This window comes from Cottoperca gobio, chromosome 15, assembly GCF_900634415.1.
Source record: "Cottoperca gobio chromosome 15, fCotGob3.1, whole genome shotgun sequence".
In the NCBI taxonomy this organism is placed as follows: Eukaryota; Metazoa; Chordata; class Actinopteri; order Perciformes; family Bovichtidae; genus Cottoperca; species Cottoperca gobio.
Window position 1 is genome coordinate 12,076,044 of NC_041369.1, and position 24,426 is coordinate 12,100,469.

General features: G+C 40.4%; 1 protein-coding gene across 1 annotated transcript in view; it reads left to right on the forward strand.

Annotated features, from left to right (window-relative positions):
• Positions 1–24,426, forward strand: part of dst (dystonin) — a 93,117-nt gene that overhangs the window by 6,073 nt on the left and 62,618 nt on the right. Inside the window, 15 exon segments of the mRNA XM_029449250.1 lie at positions 6,231–6,292; positions 9,066–9,155; positions 12,671–12,748; positions 14,259–14,351; positions 19,987–20,153; positions 20,285–20,397; positions 20,588–20,694; positions 20,792–20,911; positions 21,296–21,391; positions 21,509–21,636; positions 23,051–23,144; positions 23,259–23,413; positions 23,505–23,973; positions 24,064–24,192; positions 24,333–24,410. Coding sequence (XP_029305110.1) covers positions 6,231–6,292; positions 9,066–9,155; positions 12,671–12,748; positions 14,259–14,351; positions 19,987–20,153; positions 20,285–20,397; positions 20,588–20,694; positions 20,792–20,911; positions 21,296–21,391; positions 21,509–21,636; positions 23,051–23,144; positions 23,259–23,413; positions 23,505–23,973; positions 24,064–24,192; positions 24,333–24,410 — 1,979 coding nt within the window.

Here is a 24,426-nt window from a genome sequence, read left to right on the forward strand (position 1 = left end):
AATCTGTTGATGTTGAATCACAATTGTGTTGTAATAATCAATGTAAATGTAGCACTAGCACAACAACAAGAATGTATGCAGGATTACCTTCAAATCTTGATGAGGACTCTATAATATGAGTGAGATTGTGGGGAGGAAAACAAGATATCCTCACATGGAAAAATACTTTCTCAAATGTTGCAGCTGTTTATGCTAATAAGTGTTTATGAATGTCCCATTAGCTGTCATTAATGCTTCCTCCTCTACTTGGACGAGTGCCTTTTGTAGTGATAACACTTTGCTATCTTCACGTTCATCCTCCATTTGCTTTCCATCAAGGGTGATTCAACTTTGAGAGGAAATTGAGTATTACATCTTAACAACCACAAAATGTCAGTAATTGTATTAATTAAGAAGATGCACATCTCTTTAATGTGTATGCTACCTGCTTCCTCAGTAGCAATTTGCAGAAAAGAGCTGAAGAAAATATAATCATAGTTTTTGCACAGATGTAGTGGAGACTTTTTCTCTTGGTTTCTCTTTTTCTTTGTCTTAAGTCTGGAGACGAAAGACTGACTGGATGGGCTGCTTTGAAGGCTTGGCAACCTGTTTGTTACTGAGCTGTTCACATATCAGCAGTCACATATTTCAGATGCTGCCCTGCCCTTCTGAGAAGACTGACTGTAGTATTCTCACTTACAGAGAAGGAGAAAAATGCACCTGCAATTATCTCCCGCTTGTATTTTTGTTTACATCCTATCCGGATACCATGTTCGCAGCATTCCCATTGAAATGCGATGAAAGAAGGTGGCCATATTGAGCTGAGTCATCACTTCAGTGTGCCTCTGTCCATTACCAAACCCCCTAATGTGTCATCTGACAAGGATAAATGGTTGAATAATAAAATTTGAGGTTGCTTTAAGTTGCGACAGATCATTCTAGCCCTTGTCACTGTGAACATGTTAGCATGCTAATGTTAGCATTTAGCTCTCAAGCCTCAAAGCTCAAGGCTTATGACTCATCACAATTTAGATCTAGACCTACTTAACAAAATAAATGTATCTGAGCATTATCAAGATCAACGTGTGTTGTTCATCCTGATGAACCATTACGTGGGTCTTGAGTAAACTTTGGGGTGCGGCAAACCTTTTTAAAATATTGGATGCTTTTTATGTTGCTTTTTTGTGAGCAGAACCAGACATTACACTGTTGTGCAAAATAATCACTTCAATGATAGTTTTGATGATCCTGTCATTGTGTGCCAACTATATGTTGACTTAGATCAAGTATACAGTAATGTCGACCTGCATTTCAAAATATCTGCCACTGCTACGCAACACACAGCCTTGCGCTCAAAACAAAGCTAAGCTAAGGTACACATGCCTTTGCTTTGTGAGCTGGTTGTGACACAAGAGATGTGAATTGCAAGCTGTTTAGCAACAATGTTTAGCGAGTCCTTGTCATGGGCTGGAAGGTCGATGGGCTTTTCAGTTTAGTCTTTATGTCTGAGGATTACACAGGCTGGATTTTGATTGCTATGACTTTTTGACTCTGCTCTGCTCAGACTGTGAGGATATTTTAAGGCCTCCTGATGTAACAAAATGCCAACGGGTGTCACCGCTGTGCCATGTAGGCATTCTCTTGAAAACAGCAATGTATCCGTTCTCCTGTTCAAAGAAGCTGAAGAAAACCGTCAACTTTGTGATTAAAAGATGACAACTTGGTAGAACGGGCACACCATGTACTAAATCCTTACCGCAGCAACACAGGTTTGAATCTGGCCCCAGGCCCTTTGCTCTATGTCATCGCCTCTCTCTCTCTCTCTCTCTCTCTCTCTCTCTCTCTCTCTCTCTCTCTCTCTCTCGCCGTTTCCTGTCTATCTTCATCTACATTAATAAAGAAAGAAAGCACAAAAAAATGTCTTTAACAAAAAAAGGAGGATATCCCGCTCTACAGCTGCCTACTACCTACCATTTATGTAAACGCAAAACCAGTGTCATGTCCTCAATCTTTAGTTCTTGAGTATTTAAAATCAGTACTCGCCAAACATACCCTAACATCCAATAAACAATCCTTTTGGGATCGATAAATCACAAACCAAAAAGTAAGACTAGGAACTACTTCCACCCCTTTCCACAAATACATAAAAATGAACCCTACTACAAATTCAACTCTACCACAACCAATTACTTCATCAGTCATATTTGTTGTGTGTAAGGAAATGAAGGAAGTCTTCTAAGTGGCACAGATTATGTGGGCTGCAGTTGCATTGGCAGCGTGGTTTAGGGTTGTAGCTATTTATAGCCATGCACATGTGCTTTGCTGAGGTCTTCAAATAAGTCAAGAGCAGTATGCTGTATGTTTGAATGCTGTGGTGAACTCTCTGCTTGCACTGGGCTCAGACTGTAGACAGGATGCACACAGGCTGTTAAAACCTTTACTTTTATACAAAACTGGCTGATGTGTGTCATGTTTTCAGTGTTGTTTGCTGTCATTGTTAAAAGAAGTGCTTGAGTGTGCTCATATATTCTGAAAACAAATAAATAAAATAAAAATGACTTAATTACTGCCAGTTTAACGTCCTATCTTTAATGACTAAATTGTCTATACAGCCCTCAAGGTTTTAAACGCCAACAAGTTCAAATGTAATATGAGACAAAGGTGGTTAGTCTGGCTCTTGTGATCCTTCAAACATCAACCCATGAAAGTCAAGAGGTCACAAGCTGTTTGTTAAACCTTTCCCAAACTTCTGGTGGACATAAATCTGAATTTTAAGTGAGACTATTAACACATCATAAGAAAATGTATAAATACCTTAAAGCGTAAAGTCCTCTCAGTTAAACCATATACTGTGTGTAGCTGTAGTTGTTGTCATTTGTCACAATTTGGAGGCTTTTCACAGTGTAAGCATATCATACATTTATTGTCATCAAGTGTAAGATGATGGGTTAATGTTGTTATTATTAGAAATCATGCCATAGCCAAACACGTTGGTCACTCAGTCACTGTTTAATTTATGCCTCAGCAGTTGCTGTTTAGTGATATCTTTGCTCCAGGCAGAGACTTCTTGATACTACTGTATAAATAACTTTCCCCCTCAAACTTAAAAGTATTGAAACCGGACCTTAAACTTAAGATCCACACTTGCGTGTTGAGTAATGATACTGGCCGATCTTTGATTTGGGGTTCATAACAGATATTTGTTTTATGTAAAACTTGCAGTTAACGAATCCAGAATCACCTTCACAGGGATGTTGTGTGTGTTGGTGAAAGTGAATGGGTAGTTTGGTGTGGCTGTGTGAGAAATGCATTTTATTAGGCATATGGAACCGTAGTATTATACTGTAGCAGTTTTATATTGCTCGGAAAATCAAATATGTGTCACATAAGGTTGCAAAGTAGAAGGCCTATAATTACATCATTTATTAGATAAGTATATTGAGACTGATTTAGCTGATAAAGTTGTTTAACATCTGGAGTCTATGATCATATTTAGCATGTCATTAGTATTGTTACGGGGACAGTGACGGATTGATATCTGATCTTTACCAATCTTTCCTACTGTTTTCATATTATAATGACCAAATAATGTAGACTACTGTTTTAAAGTTCAATGTCTTTTGGGCTGGTATCAAACCAGAGTTCATGCTCACTTTTTATTCTCATAAGATCCTCAAGAGGGCACCATCTATTTAAACACACCCTCATTTGGGGAGGGGGGAAGCACAGTTACAGGAATAACCTTTCTCATAATATATTTAAACGTACTCCCTAGTCCTGAGTCTATTAGGTGAGCCTGTTCTCTGTGATCAGGGCAATATGTGAAGTGCAGTAGCCTACTGCTGACCATGTCTAGTAGCTGGTTGATGATGCACTCTTTCAGCTCTCGTCCTTTGTCTCGGGCAGGACAGTTTCCTGGAACGCTCAACCAATCTATATTAATGAGTTTCTCAGGAGAGGTTTATACATTATGCAGCAAAGAGCTTAGATATGGGCTTTCAAACCAAATTAGTGTCCCACTGCAGGCAGCACTGCTTTAGTCCTCTGTAAATCAGCTGTGGAGTCACAGGGGCAGCTGCATCAGCAATGACACAGCTGACGGACTACTTTTTCTTTTGTTTGTTATTTGGATTTTTTTTGATTAATGTTGTTTTTGTCAGACTCTGATGTGATGGGCTGGCGTGTTGCTTCCTTTACTTGATGTTTGGCTTCGTGGCAGGCCTTGATCTAAATGTGTAGAAAATAATTGTCAGACCCACTTTCTAATTCTCAACAGCTTTTACACGTGCACTATTTTTAGATGAACTAAATGTAAGAATCTGCAGAGAGTACAGTCACACACTCACTTAAGGTATCCTGGAAATGCAGGTTTCAGGCTTTAAGATAATTCAAAAGCCTACAGTACATTTATTATATCCTGTATTATGACAGAGTGGCACACTTGCAAGAAGATATTACTGCTTCCTGAGAATTTTACAGTTCTGCATCTTAGGACGGGAGCACTTTCATGCTATGGTATTAAAAAAATAAAGAAATAATTCCACTAAAAACTTTGAGCTGAATAACTTCCATGCAGAGATTGCTCGTCATTATTGTTTTTTCCCCCGTCGTATCATGAAGGGTGTTGATTGTTATTTCCCTGGATGTGTTCTCAGTTGTTTCTGCTGATGCAAACATTGTGGTGAGTCTTGGCAGCTGCTGCACATCTGCAAACCTTTGCAGCCTTGAAAATCAAGGTAAAGAGTTGGACGTGTTTTTATTGCTGAAGATACATTGATAAGGTATTTGCATTAATCAAGTGACGCATGCAGTCTTCAGAAATGATGGTACATTGCTCCTAAATTGCAGCTTGAATACACTTTCTGTTTCCTGCTATAGTCACAGGGAACGTTTCTTCTTCTTTTCAATAAGAAGCACTGATTTTTAACTGCTGCTGCTAGATAAACACTAAACCGCGTGGAAACTTAAAATAGTGAGTAGCCATGGAAAACCTGACGGAACTCGTTCTGGATGCTTGATGAGAAAGGGAGTCACTGCTGCCCTAGAGGCTGGTAGGCAGGCAGGCAGGCAAGAAGAGGGAGACTATTACTGCTTCCTCAGTCGCTAATCCACATGGCATCTGTGTGCTCGAACCACGATCATCTGGACGGCCCTCAGGAGCTAGAGCAGAGGATGAAGTACCTGCCTCAGGTCGAGAGGGAGCACAGAGCTCACCTGGTAACTCTAATGTGCTGCATGGGTCAGTATTTATCTTACTGCTTCTTCTTGCCATTTCCTTGTATGTCATGTCAGTCATGTCTGCACTTGATCAGTACTAATAGTAGGTAAGATATCCTGGAGCCAAACTTCTTTTGTAACGGAGGGTTATTAAAGGGAGCAGGTTGTCTGTGTTGTTAGTCCTGTGGTCAAAGTTCAGGAACATACAGACCTTCCACGGCGTTGTTGTCATTAGCAGATGAGTAAATGTGGCCGAGCCAGCAGATCGTTGTTAATGTTATTGATTTTTCAAGGGAGTTTTTTCAGTATTCACTATGTTGTGTCAGGCAGACTGAGAGACGTGGAAACAGCGGAATGAGTCACAATTGAGGTGACTGGCCTGAATCCTGCTCTGCTGCTCTGACACTGGAAAGAGGCCAAACTTAACCCAAGTTGTTCATAATGTTGACGAGAAAACATGATCGTGCATGTGGAGTTTTTCTTTATTATACCACTACTACTAAATGAGTATTGATTTTGAGTAAATGCATAAAACCAGTTCACTTTTACTTTTTTCCATTTGCGTCCCGGTTTCACACATGTTACTGGCTGCAGGAAGTCTAGTTGCTATGGGAATTGGAAACATAATGTGGCCATTAGGAGCATGCAGGAGAAAGTGATGTCATTTCAGCCTCTGGGAAATGACTGCCTTCCTTTTAGCCACTGGGACATGTGGTTAAACTTGTCCCTACTTTCCTACATCCCTCTCACTGAAACTATAAATCCAAAAGTAACAGTGTGTCTGTGCAGCAGGAAGCAAAAGATTGAGCTACACAAATGTACTTCTAAATGCTTAAAAAAGAAAAGAACTGCTCCTTATGTGTCTCCGCTCAGTTACCACTAAACACATGCATTACAGGCGTATACAAAGCAGAATTTGGCTTGTCTGCTCACAGCCTTCTACAGTACAGATTTGTGTTGCCCAATCACATGTGCTGATTGCTTTAAAATGTAACAAGAAATTCACAGGATTTTCTTTTTTCTGTCTTCCACAGATGAAAGAGACCGAGTGCAAAAGAAGACATTTACAAAATGGATAAACCAGCATCTGCTGAAGGTAAGAAAATAATGTGTGATCGTTACATTTGATCCCTTTTCTGTTACCATGTCAAATGTACAACTTTTGTATGTTTGTATTTTCAAACTAACCTCATTTATCTGTATCCTATAGAAACTATAGTGAAACCTAAATAGTAGTTAAAATTCCAACATTGTTCTCAATCAGCAAACCATTTTCCTCTTACATAAACAATCCATTAGAGAAGTGTTGGCAGTAATAACAATTACCACTTTCTATGTTAGGTCCCAACTTGCTAACATTCCCATGAAGATGTTATTAAAGCTGCTAACATGATATGTGCTGTTGCTCTGCTGCAGCAACAGGTTGTCTTTTGTTGTCAGGAATTTAATGAAACACTTTAGTAGACAGACAAGCACTGGCAAGTCTCATCTAAGACACCTTTTTAAAAATGAATCACTACCCTGGAATCATGTGTAATGTTATACTTTAAGCATCAGTGGTGCATTAATCACTGCTATCACTAAAAATCACACTCATTTCTGTTATGTAATGCGTAAACATGCAGTTATGTGATGTATAAATTAAGCGAATTTCATTCATTTACTTCACTATGATTAAAGTGCATAGAAATACATGACATTGTGCGAGTGAGCTGCTCATTGGCACTGATATAGATGCATTAGTTGATGCCATGAGTCCTGTTAATTGGATATCCTCCAGGGAGCCGGTGTCTTGCCACATAAAAACGAGCAGCAACACTTATGGCCGAACTAACAGAAACATTCTAACACCAAGTCATTCTCAATTAATAGAATCCGTGACTAAAAGTGCAACAAATGCAATGCTTTCAGTTGTTTTTGCAGAAGCTGACTCAGCAAGGAGAGTTTTTAGAAAGTCCATTCTTGCAAATGCAGTGGTGTGAAGCATATGCAATTTTTAGCCACGCGAGGTGATGGTAGTGTTGATCAGTCGGCCGTTCCACCACTTTGGTCCAGACTGAAATATCTCAATAACTAACTGCTGACTCTGGTGATGCTTCTAGCCTCACCAACATGTCCGAGTTATCACTTATCCAGTGAAGTATCTGATTGGCCCAACATTGTGTACAGACATGGTTCCCAGACGCTGAATCCTACACACTTTGACTGCTGACTTTTTATTTTTTTTAATTGTCTTGGATTGCCTTGTAATTTGGTACACACATGTATGTCCCTCTCAAGATGAGTTGTAATAACTTTAATGATCCCTTGACTTTTTTCATCTAGCGCTATCATCACTTTAATATTTCAGTTTGTCCTGTACTTTAGTATATGAGCAAATACCTGCACAACTAATGATATTCACATTCAGATCTGCCTCAGCTGTAGTTTGTGTTTAGTTCTAATAAGCACATGTTAGTATGCTAACATGCTAAACTAAGATAGTAAACATGGTAAACATTACACCTGCTAATCATTAGCATTATCAGACAAAACCTCTGATCTGGTCCTTTAACTTGCAACATAACACAGCTGTATGGCTGCTACACCCTGACCTTCCTTCCCTCAGAAATGCTAACAAAGTGCTACTGTGTTAACAGACTTAGACTATAACATGACATGGTGGGCTGTCTTTTCCCCCCAACCATGTTGTTTTATTTATTGTTTCGCTCGTGAGGGGATTTTTGAGTTCTCTGATCATCTTCTTCAAAGTGAGGTGTGGCCTATACACCTGTCCTGAAGGGTCAATCCTTACTTGATGGGAGTGGGGCTTTCTGTGCGTCAGTGTTGATGACTGGTTTTATGATCATTGCTGTTAAAAAATAAATCATTAGAAGAATGCATAAGGAGCTGCTGCTTCCTGTTCTGCCTTAAGGAAGTACCTGCTACACCTCACACTGTTTCATAAGAGACACATTATGTAAACATTGTCACAATCAGAGGGAAATAATATTTTATGTCTATAGCACTACAATAAAACATGACACGTGCAATGAAAGTGGAAAGAGAAAGCGCATATAAAAACAATATGTGTTGTACTCGAGTTCTTTGAACCTTTTGAACATGAGTTCATGGTTTAATTTGAATATTTGTATTTTATTTCATGTTTGATTTCAGGCCTCTTTAGGTCTGTTTCATTCACAATAAATCAGAGGTGCTGAGTAACAGTTGAGATCTGCTTTGTTGACCCAATAACATAAGGGTGCGGGTCTATTCTAGCTCCACAGCTGTGGCTGCTATCTGGGATTATGGTGCTGAAAGCCCTGTGTGAAAGCAGGTCAGCGGGCAGCGGGGTGATTTCAGAGGCACGGTATTTAGGACAGGAAGGAGAGATGGGCCTGCTGGAAGGAGAAAGCCTCAGACCGGAGTTGTTAAGTGTCCCGCTCAAGTGCTTAGATAAGGTGTCACAATGACATTCTGTGTGTTTTATGCTGCATTCATTTCAGTTTAGAGAGAACTGTGAAAAAAGAAAAGAAAAAGAAGTTTGTTGTAAAATGTGTGAAACAGGTTTTTCTAAACTGAAACTGAACACCAAGTTGATTGAGTTGCATAAGAAAGAAACACCAAAGGCAATGGTTGAGTTTTAGTTACACCAGAATGTGAGAGTCTTTCATGGTTCCTGGTATAAACCTCAAAGATCTTTAGAAATATAGACTATTATGGTTCAATAACTGCAGTCAGAAATTTAAAAAGCAGGAGAAAGCAAACTTGAAGAGGTGGGTTTTAAAGGATTTTTTGAAGGATGGTAGGGTGTTTGACTGTCAGCTGTGTTTTAACAATATAGTATATGATGTTTGCTCACATTTTGCTTTTCTCCCTGATGTCCGTAGGTACGAAAGCATATAAATGACCTGTATGAAGACTTACGAGATGGACATAACCTGATCTCACTGCTGGAGGTTTTGTCTGGAGACACATTGGTGAGTTAATGTTTTTCTGTTGTTGTCATTTTCACCATCAGTGAGAAAACAACTGGAAACAAACAAAGTTATGAATGATGTTTTGCGATCCTATTGAGTTCTTGGAGAAATCTCCCATGAGATCAGCGTTATGAAATCACAAAGCATTCACAATGTCATTAGACACCAATAAGGAAAGTGAGGAATGTTTTCCTCTTCCTGTAGTGCAATCTATCACACCTTTGCATGACTGTTGCACTTGACCTTCCTCCCTCTCACTTACATAACTGATGGTATGAGGAAATCCTGGGATTTAATTGTCTGTAATCAGATATGCTGGGATTTTGAATCCACCAAACTCACTGAATAAAGTCACAATTGTTTTGCGATTTTTGTTTGAAGGTTTTGAACGTATCAAAAAGCTATTTTCTGTTTTTCCCCTTTTCCTTATACATTCTGGGATACCTTTGAAACTGACTGATGTGTTCATCATTGTGATTAGTTGTGTTGTGCTAATAGATGTGAGTAATATGAAATAGGGTGATACAGTATGCCTTTCTTTATGTGTTCTTGTATACAATGAGGGATGGGGCGCTTTGTGCCACAGCAGTAGTGCTCAAGTAGCAACATACTTGACGGGATAGTACAGACGGTGATTAGCAATGAAAGGTTGTTGCTTTTACTCAACAAAATGTAAGCAAGGAGAAGCTTGCGAGAAGGAAAACTAGCTGTTGTTGCCACTTTAGTTTCCTGCGAGTTCCTGGCCACCAATAATCAGTCATTAACAAAGTTTAACTTGCTAACTAGCCTTTTTAACGCACTAACTGCCAAAGGCTACCTTTTAATTGTTGTATTCTTTATTTGGATCCCCATTCACCAAGCAGGACCTAACTATAACATTTAAGCTTGGCAATAGGAATATTATGATTTAAGACTTTACAATCTGCAGTCAAATCCACGAGCACAGCCCCAAATAGTGTCCTGTCATCCATATTAGAATAAGTAACATAAACTAGCATGAAATATACTGGCTACATGGACACAGTATGTATGTTGAAACGGCTCAGATGTATCAGTTTGTACAAGATAGAAGAATCAAATAGCTACACACCTTTCAGTCAATGTTTTTTGCATGGAGAAATATATTAAAATACCACAATTACATGAGTAGTTATACAGACTTCTGTGTGACTCTTTGAACTGTGGACCCTCAGGTGACAAACACTGTGCATACAATTCATGTAACGTCTTATTGATAATGCCCTGTTGCAAATATTAGCGCTCAGAGGACACATTACTGCACCTGACACATAGCCAACATTAAAATGTAACATTGTTTCTATAAAATTGCATTGTGATATTATAATCGTGAGCAGTGTTTATTTTGAGTGCAGGAAGCTGTGCTGTTATGCTGATTAATAGAGGGTGGAGTGATAAAACTTGAAAAACTTCAAATGACTGCGAAATGAACTAGAAGTTATTTTGTTTTTTTTAACCTAAAGGTTACTTTCTAGGTGTTAGTCAACCGAAAAGTTAAAATAAGTATATATAAGGGAATTGTCATCTTATAGAATAGTCTAAAGAATCAGTAAAAACAGTAATAATAGCCTCTTGATGGACCACAAAACTGCAAGATTTAAGTCATTAAGTCATTTGTGTCCAAATCAAACGTTATTTCAAACAGAAAATAGGGAACTGTCACAATGTTGAGTCTTCGGTTCGTTGCCTTGTCTTTTCTTTGTTCATGAGAAATCCTAAATTCTGTATATTTCCGTATGTATTAGTGGTCGTCACATAAAGAGCACATAGCTGCACAGTGTATGTAGCTGTAGTGTTGCATGTTAACCTGCAGGCTATTTGTAGTATTATATCATTTCTATGTTAACATGTCATTCTTTCATCTTATCTTGAAGTATGTTAATAGTCTTTGTGCAGTCCTCAGCGCCATAATGTTATCATGCTGTGATGTCCCTTACTGTATTTAAACTGCATGTGTTCCTGTACAAGGAGCCCCAGCAGTTACTTCCTTTTTCATTGTAACTAACTTTCATCCTCTATAAGCTATCTATTTTCTGTTGACATCCTGTTTCCCTTCTACTTTCCCCCTCTGCTGTTCTCCACTCTTTCATTGGTTTCTGTCCATTGTCTTAACTTCCTTTTGATTTGGCCGCTGTGTGTGTCCATGTCTTCCTTTCTTCCCCATGTGTTGCCTTTTCGGTGATAAGCCAAGGGAGCGTGATTTTCTGAAGACATTGCGGTTGGTGAGTGGGACAGAAGCATGTGCAGTTGAGCAGCATGGAGACACGGTGGATGATGATGATGATAAGGGGGTACGTGTGGCTTGCCCCTCCACCCCCTTTTTAACAAACTAATTCAGAGTTGTGCTGTGTGGCCAGTTAACAGGAGTGTAGAAACAATCCCGCTGTATGATTTGTCTTTTATCTACTGTTACATAATTGCTTTAGCAGATATTATAGTTCTTCTATATGCTTATAGAGTATTGTTCTCCTTTTCACTATTAAGCAAAATGTGTGATTTCTATTATGTTTCATAATTCCACTTCCTTTGATCAGGAAAAAAATGTCAGAATCTTTGTCCAGATGAAACTGATGATGCAGAGAAATGTGCACATGATCTAAAGACCCAGGCATCTTCATGCTCAAATTGTCTTTTTGAACATGCATCGCCAACACATTTGGCCCGCTGACCTTGCAAAAGCATGAAAAAGATGCAATAAATTATTAAGGAATTTGCCTTTTAAAGCTTGAGTCTTTATATCCATCTCACTAGCTTTGCCAATCATTGAGCCATACAATTAAAGCTCCCAACCGTTGTGAGCATCAGGACATTTTTCATCTGCTGCATTTAGGTATTTCAAAGCCTCAAGGGGCTCTTCATAAATGTATGAGATTTACGGAATGAAGGCTGTGGGAGATGGGTTTATTAAATATTGTTGCTTTGCTATTGAGATGAGCGGGACTCTTCTCTCAGCTATTATTATCTTAGAAATATGGCTGAATGCAGCATAAGACTTTTGCTACTGCTGCATCCTGGCTTGAACACATTTTCCATTTCATTACCTCATGCTGTGGCCCCTGACTGTCCACGTATATTTGCCACAAGATACTGGATATGTGCTCGAACAACGCAGCTTTCTGCTATTAGTTTTCAAATTGACATTTAGCGTCTATCAAATGTATTACTTTGTTTCATGTACACTTCATCTGTGAGTTAGAGTGTGTTAACCAGCAGGGTTACTTGGTTTGTTATTACACATTAAGAGCAAATTTCTAGAAATGGAAATGGTGGAAAATGTTCTGTATATGCACAGATTTTGAGTGAGCCTGCAGAAATGGCTACTCTTGTTGCCGATAGAGTTTTTTGTGCGTTTTTGACCTCACCAGATCAGCGGGTAAGAACCTGGAAGCATGTCCTGTGTTCACCATGATGTTACTAATCATTAAAAAAAGAAAGTGTCCTCTGATATTGAAAATAACTTCTTTACCATGGCCCTTCTTCCCTTTTTATGTCCACAGCCTCGGGAGAGAGGGCGGATGCGCTTCCACAGACTCCAGAATGTACAGATAGCACTGGATTACTTAAAGAGGCGGCAGGTAGGGATCAAACCAAGCACACTCTCAAACTCTTGCTCTGTCACCCTTTGCATACATTTAACTTTGTCATGAACCCTGCAAAGTTTAAACTGTCGGTTTAAAGGGACAGTTCACCCCAAAATCAAAAATACATATTTCTCCTCTTAGCTATGATTTCTGGAAAGCTGTTGAGTTTTTGTTTCGCACTTTGAGCACTACAAGCGATTTCCATGTACTTCCATTATATTCGAGAGAAGGCAGACATCTCGAGGGCTGATATCTCCTACACTCTGCAACTCACACCATAACAAACGAGGAAAAATATGTAATTTTGATTTTGGGATGAGCTGTCCCTTTAAGATACTGGATACTGCCGTCCCCTCGTGAATCCATAGCCATATCCATCTGAAAGTCCACATAATTAATTAGGAATTTTCACAATTTGATACAGGAACGGATTCATATAAAAGGTTACAGCTGAAAAGCACACAGAGTTGTATCAGTTCATGTGTGAGCTACAGTGTGTTCTGGAAGTTGCATCATATTATGACAGATTTGTTCCCTCGTAACCACAAAGGCAGGACAATGCGAGCAAAGGCACATAAGTAATTGATCTGGGAATGTGTGGCACACTGTCTGAATATCTGGGCTCGGACAAACAGTGCCACATTGTGTGGGACAGCCCCATTCAGTAGTGATTACCTAGACACGGCCTACTCTCCCACATCACACACTGATGGACTCGTGGCGTTTTCCATCTTTTTTTGATGAAGGTGAAAATTCAGTTCCCACAAATAGTATTGGAAGCATTCAAGGAGCGCTGACTACAAATCCCATTAGTGGGGTTTCAGGGAGCTTTGATTGCCCTCCCCTCCCCCACCACTCAGGATGTGATGAAGAACACACAGCCTGGCTGAGCCGTAGCCAGATGTGACGTAAGGCTTGAGACAAAGGAATCATAGACGGTCACAAATGAGTTGTTCTGTTGTTTTAGCGACGCCACATACCAGACACTTCCATGCATCATCTGCAGTCGTTAAATGTAAAACAATCTAACTGTTTAAACTCTCTTAAATCTCCCCCTGCAGCGTATTGATTGCAACTATTACTGCACATGATCAGGCTGGCTCTGGAGGAATAAATTAACTGCTCCATTATAACAAGAATGTGTTTAGACTCTGCTTTCTGAATCATGTTTTTTTGGGGGGGAATTCATTAAATACTCATTATTTTTCTCTGCGATGTGTGGAAGATGAAACAGTCCTAGCAGATTTATAGTATTTAATTAACAGCAAGCATTCATTGTCTCTGTCACCTCAGACCCACTTGATTACAGTAACAGTGTTCTCTGACATAACATATTGACTAGTGTGCCACCTTGTGGTGCTTGTTGAGTCAAAATAGACAAACAGACACAGTTACACTCATGTTTTGTACTTGATTAAAAAACAGGTTAGGTGAATGCCATAATTAAAAAACGTCTAGATATTTTAAATATGCAATGTATTAATTATGTGTTTCCTATCATCAGGTCAAACTTGTAAATATCAGGAATGACGACATCACAGACGGCAACCCAAAGCTGACCCTGGGATTGATCTGGACCATAATTCTGCACTTTCAGGTCAGTGTTGTCATTTTATGGTTTGGTTATTTTTATGATTTTAATTACTCAGATACTGGATTATTACTTCAAGTGAAGAGTCCACACTGATAAAGGCTGTTGATTTGAATCGTGTCTGTATCTCAACATCTTACTTCATGTTGACCTGTTTGATATTTGAATGCAGAGGGTTTTACAGAGTTACCTTTGTCTCTGTAGAGCTAAAGATATTTCTGCTCAACAGAAATGCTGGCATGCTTTGGGATCGAGTTACATAATAGCGTGTCAAATGCTCTCCAGATTTATGCTTTAAAAATAATTCCACTTTTGACCACAAGGTGTCAAAGCTGTGCAGTTTATCATGTTGAATGTTGAAATTGCTCTGTTACTCATTGAAGATTATCGTATAATAAAGTGTTTACATGGATTACCTTTTAATTCATGTTTGATTCAGCTCGAGTTGTAACTTGATAAGTTAACATCAGGTAGCTTCTAGTTGCCGAAATGTTTTGGTATTCACAAGATGTATTGAGACATGGAAAATGTCCTTGCACACATTTTTAAAGAGTCTTGTATACAGCGGGGAAATGCTTGAAAGTAGCTTTGTTTTGTTTGTATTATACATAACACTTTAAACAAAAGAAAAGTATTGTACTCTGTGTAAATCGTTATTTCTCAGAACCCATATGGTCTACTGGGTTTCTTTTTTGTATCTGTAGTATTACTTTTTTAAAGCATTTGTGTACAAATCAGTTCAACCAAGCTTTTGCAGTTTGGAGAGTTGTGATGGTTTTTAACATTTTGTTTGCTGTAGGATGAATTTATATTTCTCCCTGGAATACTTTCATTTTCTTGCTGCAGTGACACAAATCATGTCAAGTGGGTTAGTCTGTGGTTGCATGCCAGGAGTATCTAGGCGTTCACCGAAGTGTCTATCCAAAATCCAATAACATGGAGAAACTTCATACTTTAACTACTTCTCACTCACACTCTCTCTTCCCTTCTCTCTCTCTGGCAGTCCTGCATTGGATTATTAATATCTTTGGCACATGCCACATGACTCAGCGGTTGGTTAGGGAAGGGAATATTTTAATAGTCCTTCACACTTACAGCTTTGATTGAGATGTTTCTGACACAGACAGATACATTCTGGTTCTTATTTAATAAACTAACGCCCTCAATTAAATAATAGGGGTAAAGTACTTGATATAATTTTGCCTTAACTCGCTGACAGGTAGCGTTCGTGATGATGCCAACAGCTATTGCTCTCAGTCTCACGCAAGCCCTTAAGCAGCAATGGGCCTGTTTCTTCTTGATTTAGAGTGATAGAAGGGCAGGAGAACTTGTTTCAGTCACAGTATGCACCTTTTTGGCTTTATTCTAAAAGTATATATGAATTGTTTTTGTATTACATGGCTTTGCCTACAGTATCCAGGATCAGTTCCTGTCTAAAGTGTCTTATGGGGACATACTTTACGGGCTTTCCTTATTGTTGCAGGCTATTTATTTTATATTCTATAAACTGAGCATACTGACAGGGTATGTGCCCTCCTGATATGTTTGACTGCATTTCTCCACCTCATAGCTGGTTCACTGTGTCACTGTTGATGTGTCAGACACTATGCATTTGTTTTGATCATGTCTGTACAGATAAGAAGTTGATTTCATCAGAATAAGATGCCGCTATTCTTCGCACTAGTGACCCCGCTGTATTTTCACCTGAGACATGGTGTTGAGTGTGATGTTTATTTTAGTATAGCCGGTGACGGTGCACCACCACTGACAATGCACCGTTATCAGGTATTTCTATGCCTGTTCGTCGGGTTTGCTTGTTTTGCCCTGATGGACTTTCACGTCTCGGTGATGTCTGTAGCTGGACACAAACACATAGTCATGATTCATGGATTTCATTCATTCACTGTTAAAAACAAAATTGTACCAAGTCAGTATATAAGTTATATAAAATGGTATAAACTATTTATTTGACTGAAATATATTATGTGATGCTGCGGTAATACCAGTATTTAATAGTTTGGCCATAAGTAACAGTGTGAGTAATCATTACGCTGTAGTTTGAACCGTGTTGGCTGTCAGCTGACTTTGACCTTCATTGGCGTTCACATAGTGTAAGCTGACTGTGCCACTGTGTTATATATAGTGGAGCTGTGTTGGTGGCATTATAGTTACTATCACACACTACTTATTTCTCTTTTTGCCTTGTAATAAAAGTATTGATATATTTCTCTCTACAGTGGGACAGGCGATGTTATGTTGTACTGGTTTTATGTGGTGAATCACTTCCTGTTCAAAGCGTTTGCCCCGTTGTGAACTGCAGTGTTGGTGATCTGTTCAGATAATAGTGTTGGTTTAAACCATTGGACTTAAGCCCCACCTCTGGCTCCGCCATTGTACGCAGCTTGATTAATAGACAAAGTGAAAGCACTTTGTTGTCCAGCTCGGATTTGCCTCTCTGCTCCTGCTGCTCTCGTTGACCTACGCTGTTCTGTTTTTCAAAGCCTTTCTGAGCGGCAGGGACTCTGTCTGGTTCGCGCTGCCAAACTTGCTGAGTCAAAATGTTCTCACAGCATAATAGGTGGCCATCAGCTGGTATCCACTTGCAGTGTAAACCTTGTCCTCCCTCCACCCCTCATTACAGACGCACATATTAGAGTCTCAAGAGGCGGCTGTGACGTGCATATGTTTACTGTGTAGAAGAAGCAGACTAGCCAGCACAAAACAGGTCTGTCCACAAGTCTTTGCCATTCCTGCTCAGCTGAGAACTACAAGCACATGGGCCACGTCTGTGTATGCATTTATGGTGTTTGTGCTGGATTAGCAAAGCCAGAGAAATGTTTCAAAGGTCGAAAAGGATTCCAGTGTCAGAGGAGAGAGTCAAGAGAGAGCACGCAGGCAAGAGAGAAATGCAGTGAGAGAGAGAGAGAGGGAGAGAGAGGGAGAGAGAGGGAGAGAGAGGGAGAGAGAGAGGGAGAGAGAGGGGAGAGAGAGAGGCTGACCGGTTCTCAGCTGTGAGTCAACCAAAGGAAAAAGTAAACTCTGCTCTGAGTGGAGCGACCTTTATGTCTGGCTGCCGGCTTGTCTGTCGCTGTTTATTGTGTGCTAGTCGCATAGCGTCAAAATGGCTTTCTGTCAATGGGAAAGTGTCTCTTCAGATCAAGCAGTGCTCACCGGATACTCTGCCTAAAAAGAGCTCACGGTTTAGAGTTCAGCCCTGTCGATGGGCAAGAGACTGAATGACTGTCAGCCATGGGAAACATCTGCGGCTGTGTTCGAGGCCCAAAAGAGGAATGCTATGTCGACCCCAAGAAAGCTCCCCTGAGCCTTCAATCTAAAGAGCTCAAAGGGCGGCGTTATTTTCAAAGGAAGAAGAGAAAATCAGGGGACTTTCAGCCTGCTGGATCTCTCAGGAGTCCTGGACATGAGGCTGTTGCAACCGAGGCCATCGGCAGTAGTGCAGAGCCTCAAGGTGGCCCACATGGGAACGCAGAGGAGACCAAAGCAGAGCTGGATAAACCATCAGAGGTGAAGAAACATCTATCCAGGCAGGACAGCATCAGCACAGGCGTCTATGTTGGCGAGGTACCAGTGTTAATCATCAGAGATCCCTGTAATCAAACAACCAAGAGGTTAGCTTACAGGCTGGGAAGGTTTTCCACAGAGCAGACAGATGCTGACAGAAGCAGGTCCACTGTAGAAGGAAAGCTTCGCTGTATTAACTCAACTTCCAGAGGCGTCCCGGCAAAGGATGGTCTGCTTGTGAAGAAGCTGCTACAGCGGCAGTTACGGAGGGCCGTTAGCTTTGGAGCAGTGGAGCACATGCTACGGACTCTGAGGGGTAACGACAGACCTGGGAGTGAGGAAACGTTTGCCAAGATTATATGGGGCTCTCAAGCACACAGGAGGCGGAGACGGAGGGCCTACACCTGCTCTGGTTACGTAGACCATCTTCCTGCTCCTGCCAAATGTATTTCCACCAAACACGAGGTACACTTAGAACATGTTATTTATATACTTTATTGGTGTGATTCAAGACAGATTAATTAGGGGTTTGATGAGAGTAAAATGTAACATCAACATTGCAAAGCAGGTGTTTAAATCATGGAAGTTGAGCACTGCAGTGAAAGTTTAAACTCAGCAATATATTAGAAATATTTTCGCTGCTCATCTGGATGTAGAGACAGGAACATGTTGACATTGATGGATTTAAAGTCGGCTATTGATTGATTTATTTTGATGCTTGTGGATCCATGCAGTCTTACTTCCTCTGCCAAGGAGGTTATGTTTTCTGTTTGGTTTGTTTGCCTGTTTGTTTTCATAAAACTTGGTGGTTACACAAATAATCTTTCACTTTCGTTAACACATATGAATGAGATGTGGTATTTGGCGTTGGTGGAGGCCTGCGCTCTCTGAGGGTCTTTCTAGTTTAATCTGTTTTATCCTTTACATCACGGTGTGGTATGGAAACCTCAGCCTGTCCAGTAAAAGAGATTAAACTGTCAAATTCAGCTTGTCCATATCGCACTTTGCTCAGGAAGTTTAAGTTGCCGGTACAGCTGTTGTTTTAGGGTTTCAGCTGGACAGACTAAAAGGACAAAATCAACATATGTTCCGGTGGCCGTAGTCTTGTTAACCTGTAATACTTTGTCCTAAGTGGACTGTAGAAATGTTTCACGCTTTGGCAGTTATAGAACCTGGATAGGCTGGTCTGTGGGGGGTTTCTTCCTCCATCATTTCTCTTCAGGATGGTGTTATTTGTGTCTCTGTTAATCTTGTCTGAGCTGTAGTGTGTTGTTGCTGTCTCTGTTTCTCACTGATTTCAAGTGATGTCGCCTGGCTGCAAAATCCCCCCTTGGGTGAAGATTCATTGATTTGGTTAATTGATTGATTGAAGTTAGTCTTGTAAAATCTATTCTGTGTTTCTCTGCTTCTTGGTTTTGTTCAAACCATACAGTGATGAGAAATGTCCTATGATATGGAAAATAGAAATACACTTTTGAAGCTGTATCCCATGGAAAACTGAATTACAGTATTTCTGACATGTGGTGTTTCCATCATTTGTGTTGTTTGGGAAAACAAAGGCTTGAATCAATATTACTGGATGTAATGTGAACTGTGGATAGAAGCTCTTGTTCAGATGTCATGTGCTTTAAACCCGCAGTGCCAACACTGCTGTGGAACTCAACCTGTGGAGTGGCACTGTTTGTTTGAGGTCATCTTAGTCTTCAGTATAACATGTTGTAAAACTGCTGAGTATTTTATTACTTAACTCAAAATTTCTGACATTTCCCATGTTAAAAGTGCGAGTTAATTAACCAGTTAAATAAACTATTACCCCATTTACACTTAATTCATACTCTAGTCTTTTCAAAAATGAAATGTAATCTTTTTGTGTCACTCTCTCACTGCGATAAATACTATCTTTGTGAAGCTTGAAATGATCAGTCTTTGTTGTGACATGAAGATTTAATGCAGTCGTACTTGTTCTTGTCTCATTTGATGGCATTGTATTTAAAGGTGTTGCTGTGATTGTTGCCACTCAGTACTGGTGAAGTCTTAATCTCACAGGTTTATTATTCACAGGTTTGTGGGTCATATTTTCTGTGTCTGTGCGCCGTTTAACGTCAGTGCATCTTGACAGATCTCGGAGATCCATGTCACAGGGGAGTCCCAGGACATGACAGCCAAGGAGAGGCTGCTGTTTTGGTCCAGGCAGATAACAGAGGGCTACGTAGGTGTACGATGTGACAACTTCACGACCTCCTGGAGGGATGGGAGGCTATTCAACGCCATCATTCATAAATACAGGTACTATAACACTCAAGAGCTGCAGGGTTATTTGCAGAACAGTAAAGCACTTATATCCTGATTATTTATTCCTTTTAGTTGGTATGCCTTGTTTGTCTTTCCTTACTGGTCTTTCTTTCTCTCTTTTACAGGCCAGACCTGGTTGACATGAGCTATGTGTCGACACAGGGCAATCGATCAAATTTAGAGCACGCGTTTTGTGTAGCTGAACAGCTGGGGGTTGGCAGACTGCTGGACCCCGAGGGTGAGATTCATACACACTGTGTCATTTTTGCTTTGACACCCAAAACAAAACAAAACCTTTTAACCCCTTTAGTGCTATAAATCATGTCGAGTGAAGCTTAAATATTTCGGCTTGAGGGATAATTCCTCTGAGTACAGCTCACTGTCATGTGTTGTATTTGTGACCTTTTGCTTTTTGCTTCCCGCATCAGACGTGGACGTTCAGTCACCCGATGAAAAATCAGTCATCACATACGTCTCCACGCTGTACGATGCTTTCCCCAAAGTACCTGACGGTGTTGATGGAATCAATCCTAATGTAAGTTGATGGCATCAGTCCACCAGTAACTCCACCCCAATCCGAGTCAAAGTGATGAAAAGTGCTTGATTGCTGATGATCCTTTTTCTCGGCACAGGATGTTGATGTCAAATGGGTGGAGTACCAGAACATGATCAAATACCTCAGCCAGTGGATCAAACACAACGTGGCCATAATGACAGATAGATCATTCCCCAACAACCCTGTGGAACTCAAGGTATTAAAGATGTTCTCAACTCATTTCTACCTTTTTGTTTCGCATAAGTTGAGCTTCATAAGCTTCATTTTACACAGTGCTTAGAATCCGCATGTAGTTTCAGTAACGTGAAGGATAATTGTCTGCTTCAAATAGCCCACATGCAGCATTTATCCACTGTAACTGACACTTAAAGGGATATTGATGGAGATGAATGAGCAGCGGCATCCATTTGCTGCAAGAAGTCGATAGCTTCTAACAGTAAAGGCACGTTTATGCAGTTTTTATGCAGACAAAAAGACAGTATGGATATATGCTTAGACATGTGCCTCCTGGATAATATCTGTTCTCATGCTTTATGGTTCAAGTGTATAAATCCATTATAATCTTTGCTTTCTTTTACAGGCACTTTATACACAGTATCAGCAGTTTAAAGAACACGAAATCCCACTGAAAGAGAACGATAAGACAAAAATCAAGAATCTCTATAAAATGCTTGAGGTATACAAATTCAAAATATAAGAGCATGTTGCTTTGAATTGATCACACATTGCAGTGGTTGTATCGTTACGCACTGTAGCTATTATAACAAGTCTGTTTTTGTGGCGTATCTGACAGATGTGGATCGAGTTTGGACGTATTCAGTTACCCCAGGGTCATCACCCTAATGATGTGGAGAAGGAATGGGGTAAATTAATTGTTGCCATGCTGGAAAGAGAGAAGAGCCTGAGGCCTGAGGTGGAAAGGTATGCATTAATAATTTATGTTTGCAGGCCTAACATGATGTGATTTAAAGGTCTTATCTTTATAGTCTTTATAACCTAAAATGATGAGTTCCTTTCGGCCAAAAGTCTCCATTTAACTAACACACACAGCTGGTGTTTTAATATGACAAAATGTGTAACTGTTTGAGGCGACATACAAGGATTTGAAACATTATTGTCGTCGAGTGAAAAGCGTTTAGAAAAAGGAGCAAAGATGCTACATGAGTCAGCATAACATTTCCTGAGGTTGATGTAGGCAGTGTGCTGCAGCATCATATTGCAAGCCCACTAATGTCTCTGCTGCACTGAGGTCAGTGTTTATGTCAGAGATTGATTATCCTTATAAAAGTACAAATCCCCACACTAAACCGCTGCACACTACGATATGATTTCATATCATACTGCGGCCACAGTGCACTGTTTGCATATAATACGGTTGTGTTGTGTTCCGCTCAGATGATCAAGTGATTTGCAAAAATAAGCAGCAAACAAATTAATCCTGTGTCATAGAATAGTGGGAAAAAAACGAGGTGCTTTCCGTTCAGGAACAAAATAATGACTGATCTAGTTACTTTAAAAAAGGCAAAGGCAGGCATTTGCAAATACTTAGAACACGAAGAGTGGCTGCTTTCTTATTACAAGCTCAGTCACGTTGTTGAGCTCTAGCTGGTGCTCTGTTTCCATCCATGTTTGTTTGCAGAGTAGATCCTATTTCTATGGAAACTCAATGTCAAGTCCAAATACTTGAAGTTCTCTGTTGACAATAGTTTAGACAAGTTCAAATCTATATCCCTGCCTTCCTTGTCTATAAACACAAAACATATTTATCGTATTAATGTTGGGTGTGGTGAAAACTGGCAGAAAAAGCAATCACAGCAGCTCATGCAGTCTCCGTTGGTATAAAGGCGTACTGTCTCAACCTGCTATTTAATTTTCATCCCCTTAAGGCAGCACAATATTTCAGGGAGGGAGACGCGCTCTGCACCTGGCTCTGGCACTATAAATATGAATGAGTTGAAAGCCGCTTCATCAGTTAGGTCTGCGAATGCTCACCGTCAAACTGTCAAGGACAGGTCGAGGCTGGGATCCTTTCAGAGGGACGACTAGGATGAGAAATGTAGCGCTGATTGTTTGAGTGGCTGGGAATAGCAGCAGCGGTTTACCAGCTAAAGTAAGATGGCATATTTGAGTGGGATCTCGTCTGTTAGCAACAGTAGCTTCACCAGCTTCGGCTCCAATGACACCGCCTACTCTGAACCGTTACAAATGAACAGCTCGGTCTTTCTCAATAACAGCATTGCCTATGGATCCAGGTGAGGTTACAGTGCGCAGTGTGTAGATTTGTTTTGTTTTTGTTAAACTGTAAACTAACTATTGAATATTTTTGTGTGTGTAGGCTTGAGATGTTGCAGCAGATTGCCAACAGGGTCCAGCGGGACTGTGTTAACGGAGAAGACAAGCTGGCGTTGGCAAGAATCGGCTTGCAGTCTGTAAGTTTTGTGCAATTTCTGTTTTACTTGATGTAAGTTGTGATAAATTAACATTGATGTGTAGCCTACATTCTTTTGTCTTGAGTTTTGAACCTCTTTTTTTCCTCTGCTAAGGATGCAAAACGTCTCGAGTCTGGTATCCAGTTCCTAAATGAAGCTGAGATCGCTGGCTACCTCTTGGAGTGTGAGAACATTCTCAGGCAACAAGTGGTGGACATCCAAATTCTTCTGGATGGGAAATTCCCCTTTGCAGATCAACTTGTCCAAAGGTACAAAGTATATCCTCTTGCAAACGACAACACACTGAATCATCTCGCACATGTGAAGACATCTCATATTGTTGTTCCTTTTTGAATGCAGGGTGTCAAAACTCCGGGATGAACTTCTTGCCCTGAGGTCCGAGTGTTCTTCTGTGTACAGCAAAGGTCGCACGCTGACCACAGAACAAACCAAAATGATGATTTCCGGCATCACACAAAGCCTGAACTCTGGCTTCTCTCAGAACATCAACACAAGTCTGACATCAGCCCTTACTCCTGCACTCACCCCGGGGGGGTTAGGTACCCCTGGGTCCACATTCACCTCCAGCCTTACACCGTGCCTGACCCCGTCCTTTACCCCTGCCTTGACCCCCGGCCTGCAGCCTGCTTCAGTCCAGAGCTACATGGGGAGTGGTGGCGGCATGGACCCAGGCAGTCTCAGGCATTTGAAACACATGCAGATCCGCAAGCCCTTACAGAAATCCTCACTGGCAGACCCCAACATGACAGAAGAGGAGGTCAACATGAAATTTGTTCAGGACCTCATGAGCTGGGTGGAAGAGATGCAGGTGAGTAGTCAGTCAGTTTTGTTTTTAATGTACCATGGCTTTATTTGTGCACACCTAAAATAACACGTATGTATTTTTTCTGCATTAAAGTTGCAGTTGGATCGTTCAGAGTGGGGATCTGATTTGCCAAGTGTGGAAATGCATTTAGAGAACCACAAAAGTGTACACAGAGCCATTGAAGAATTTCAAATGAGTCTTAAAGACGCCAAACTGAGTGAGGTAAGCGTTCTGAAATGTATCTCTGTCTTTCTTATAAACTAAGTGCACACTTCAACAATCCTACATAATGTTACCCTGAACCTAACTCTTAGTTTCTGGAGAGGAAAGAAACTAGCTAAAACATGTTTTACATTTCTCAGATTCAGATGAACATACCCCTGAAACTAACATATTCAGACAAACTGAACAAACTGGAGAAGCAGTATGAAAGGCTGTTGGTAAGTGATCTGTTCA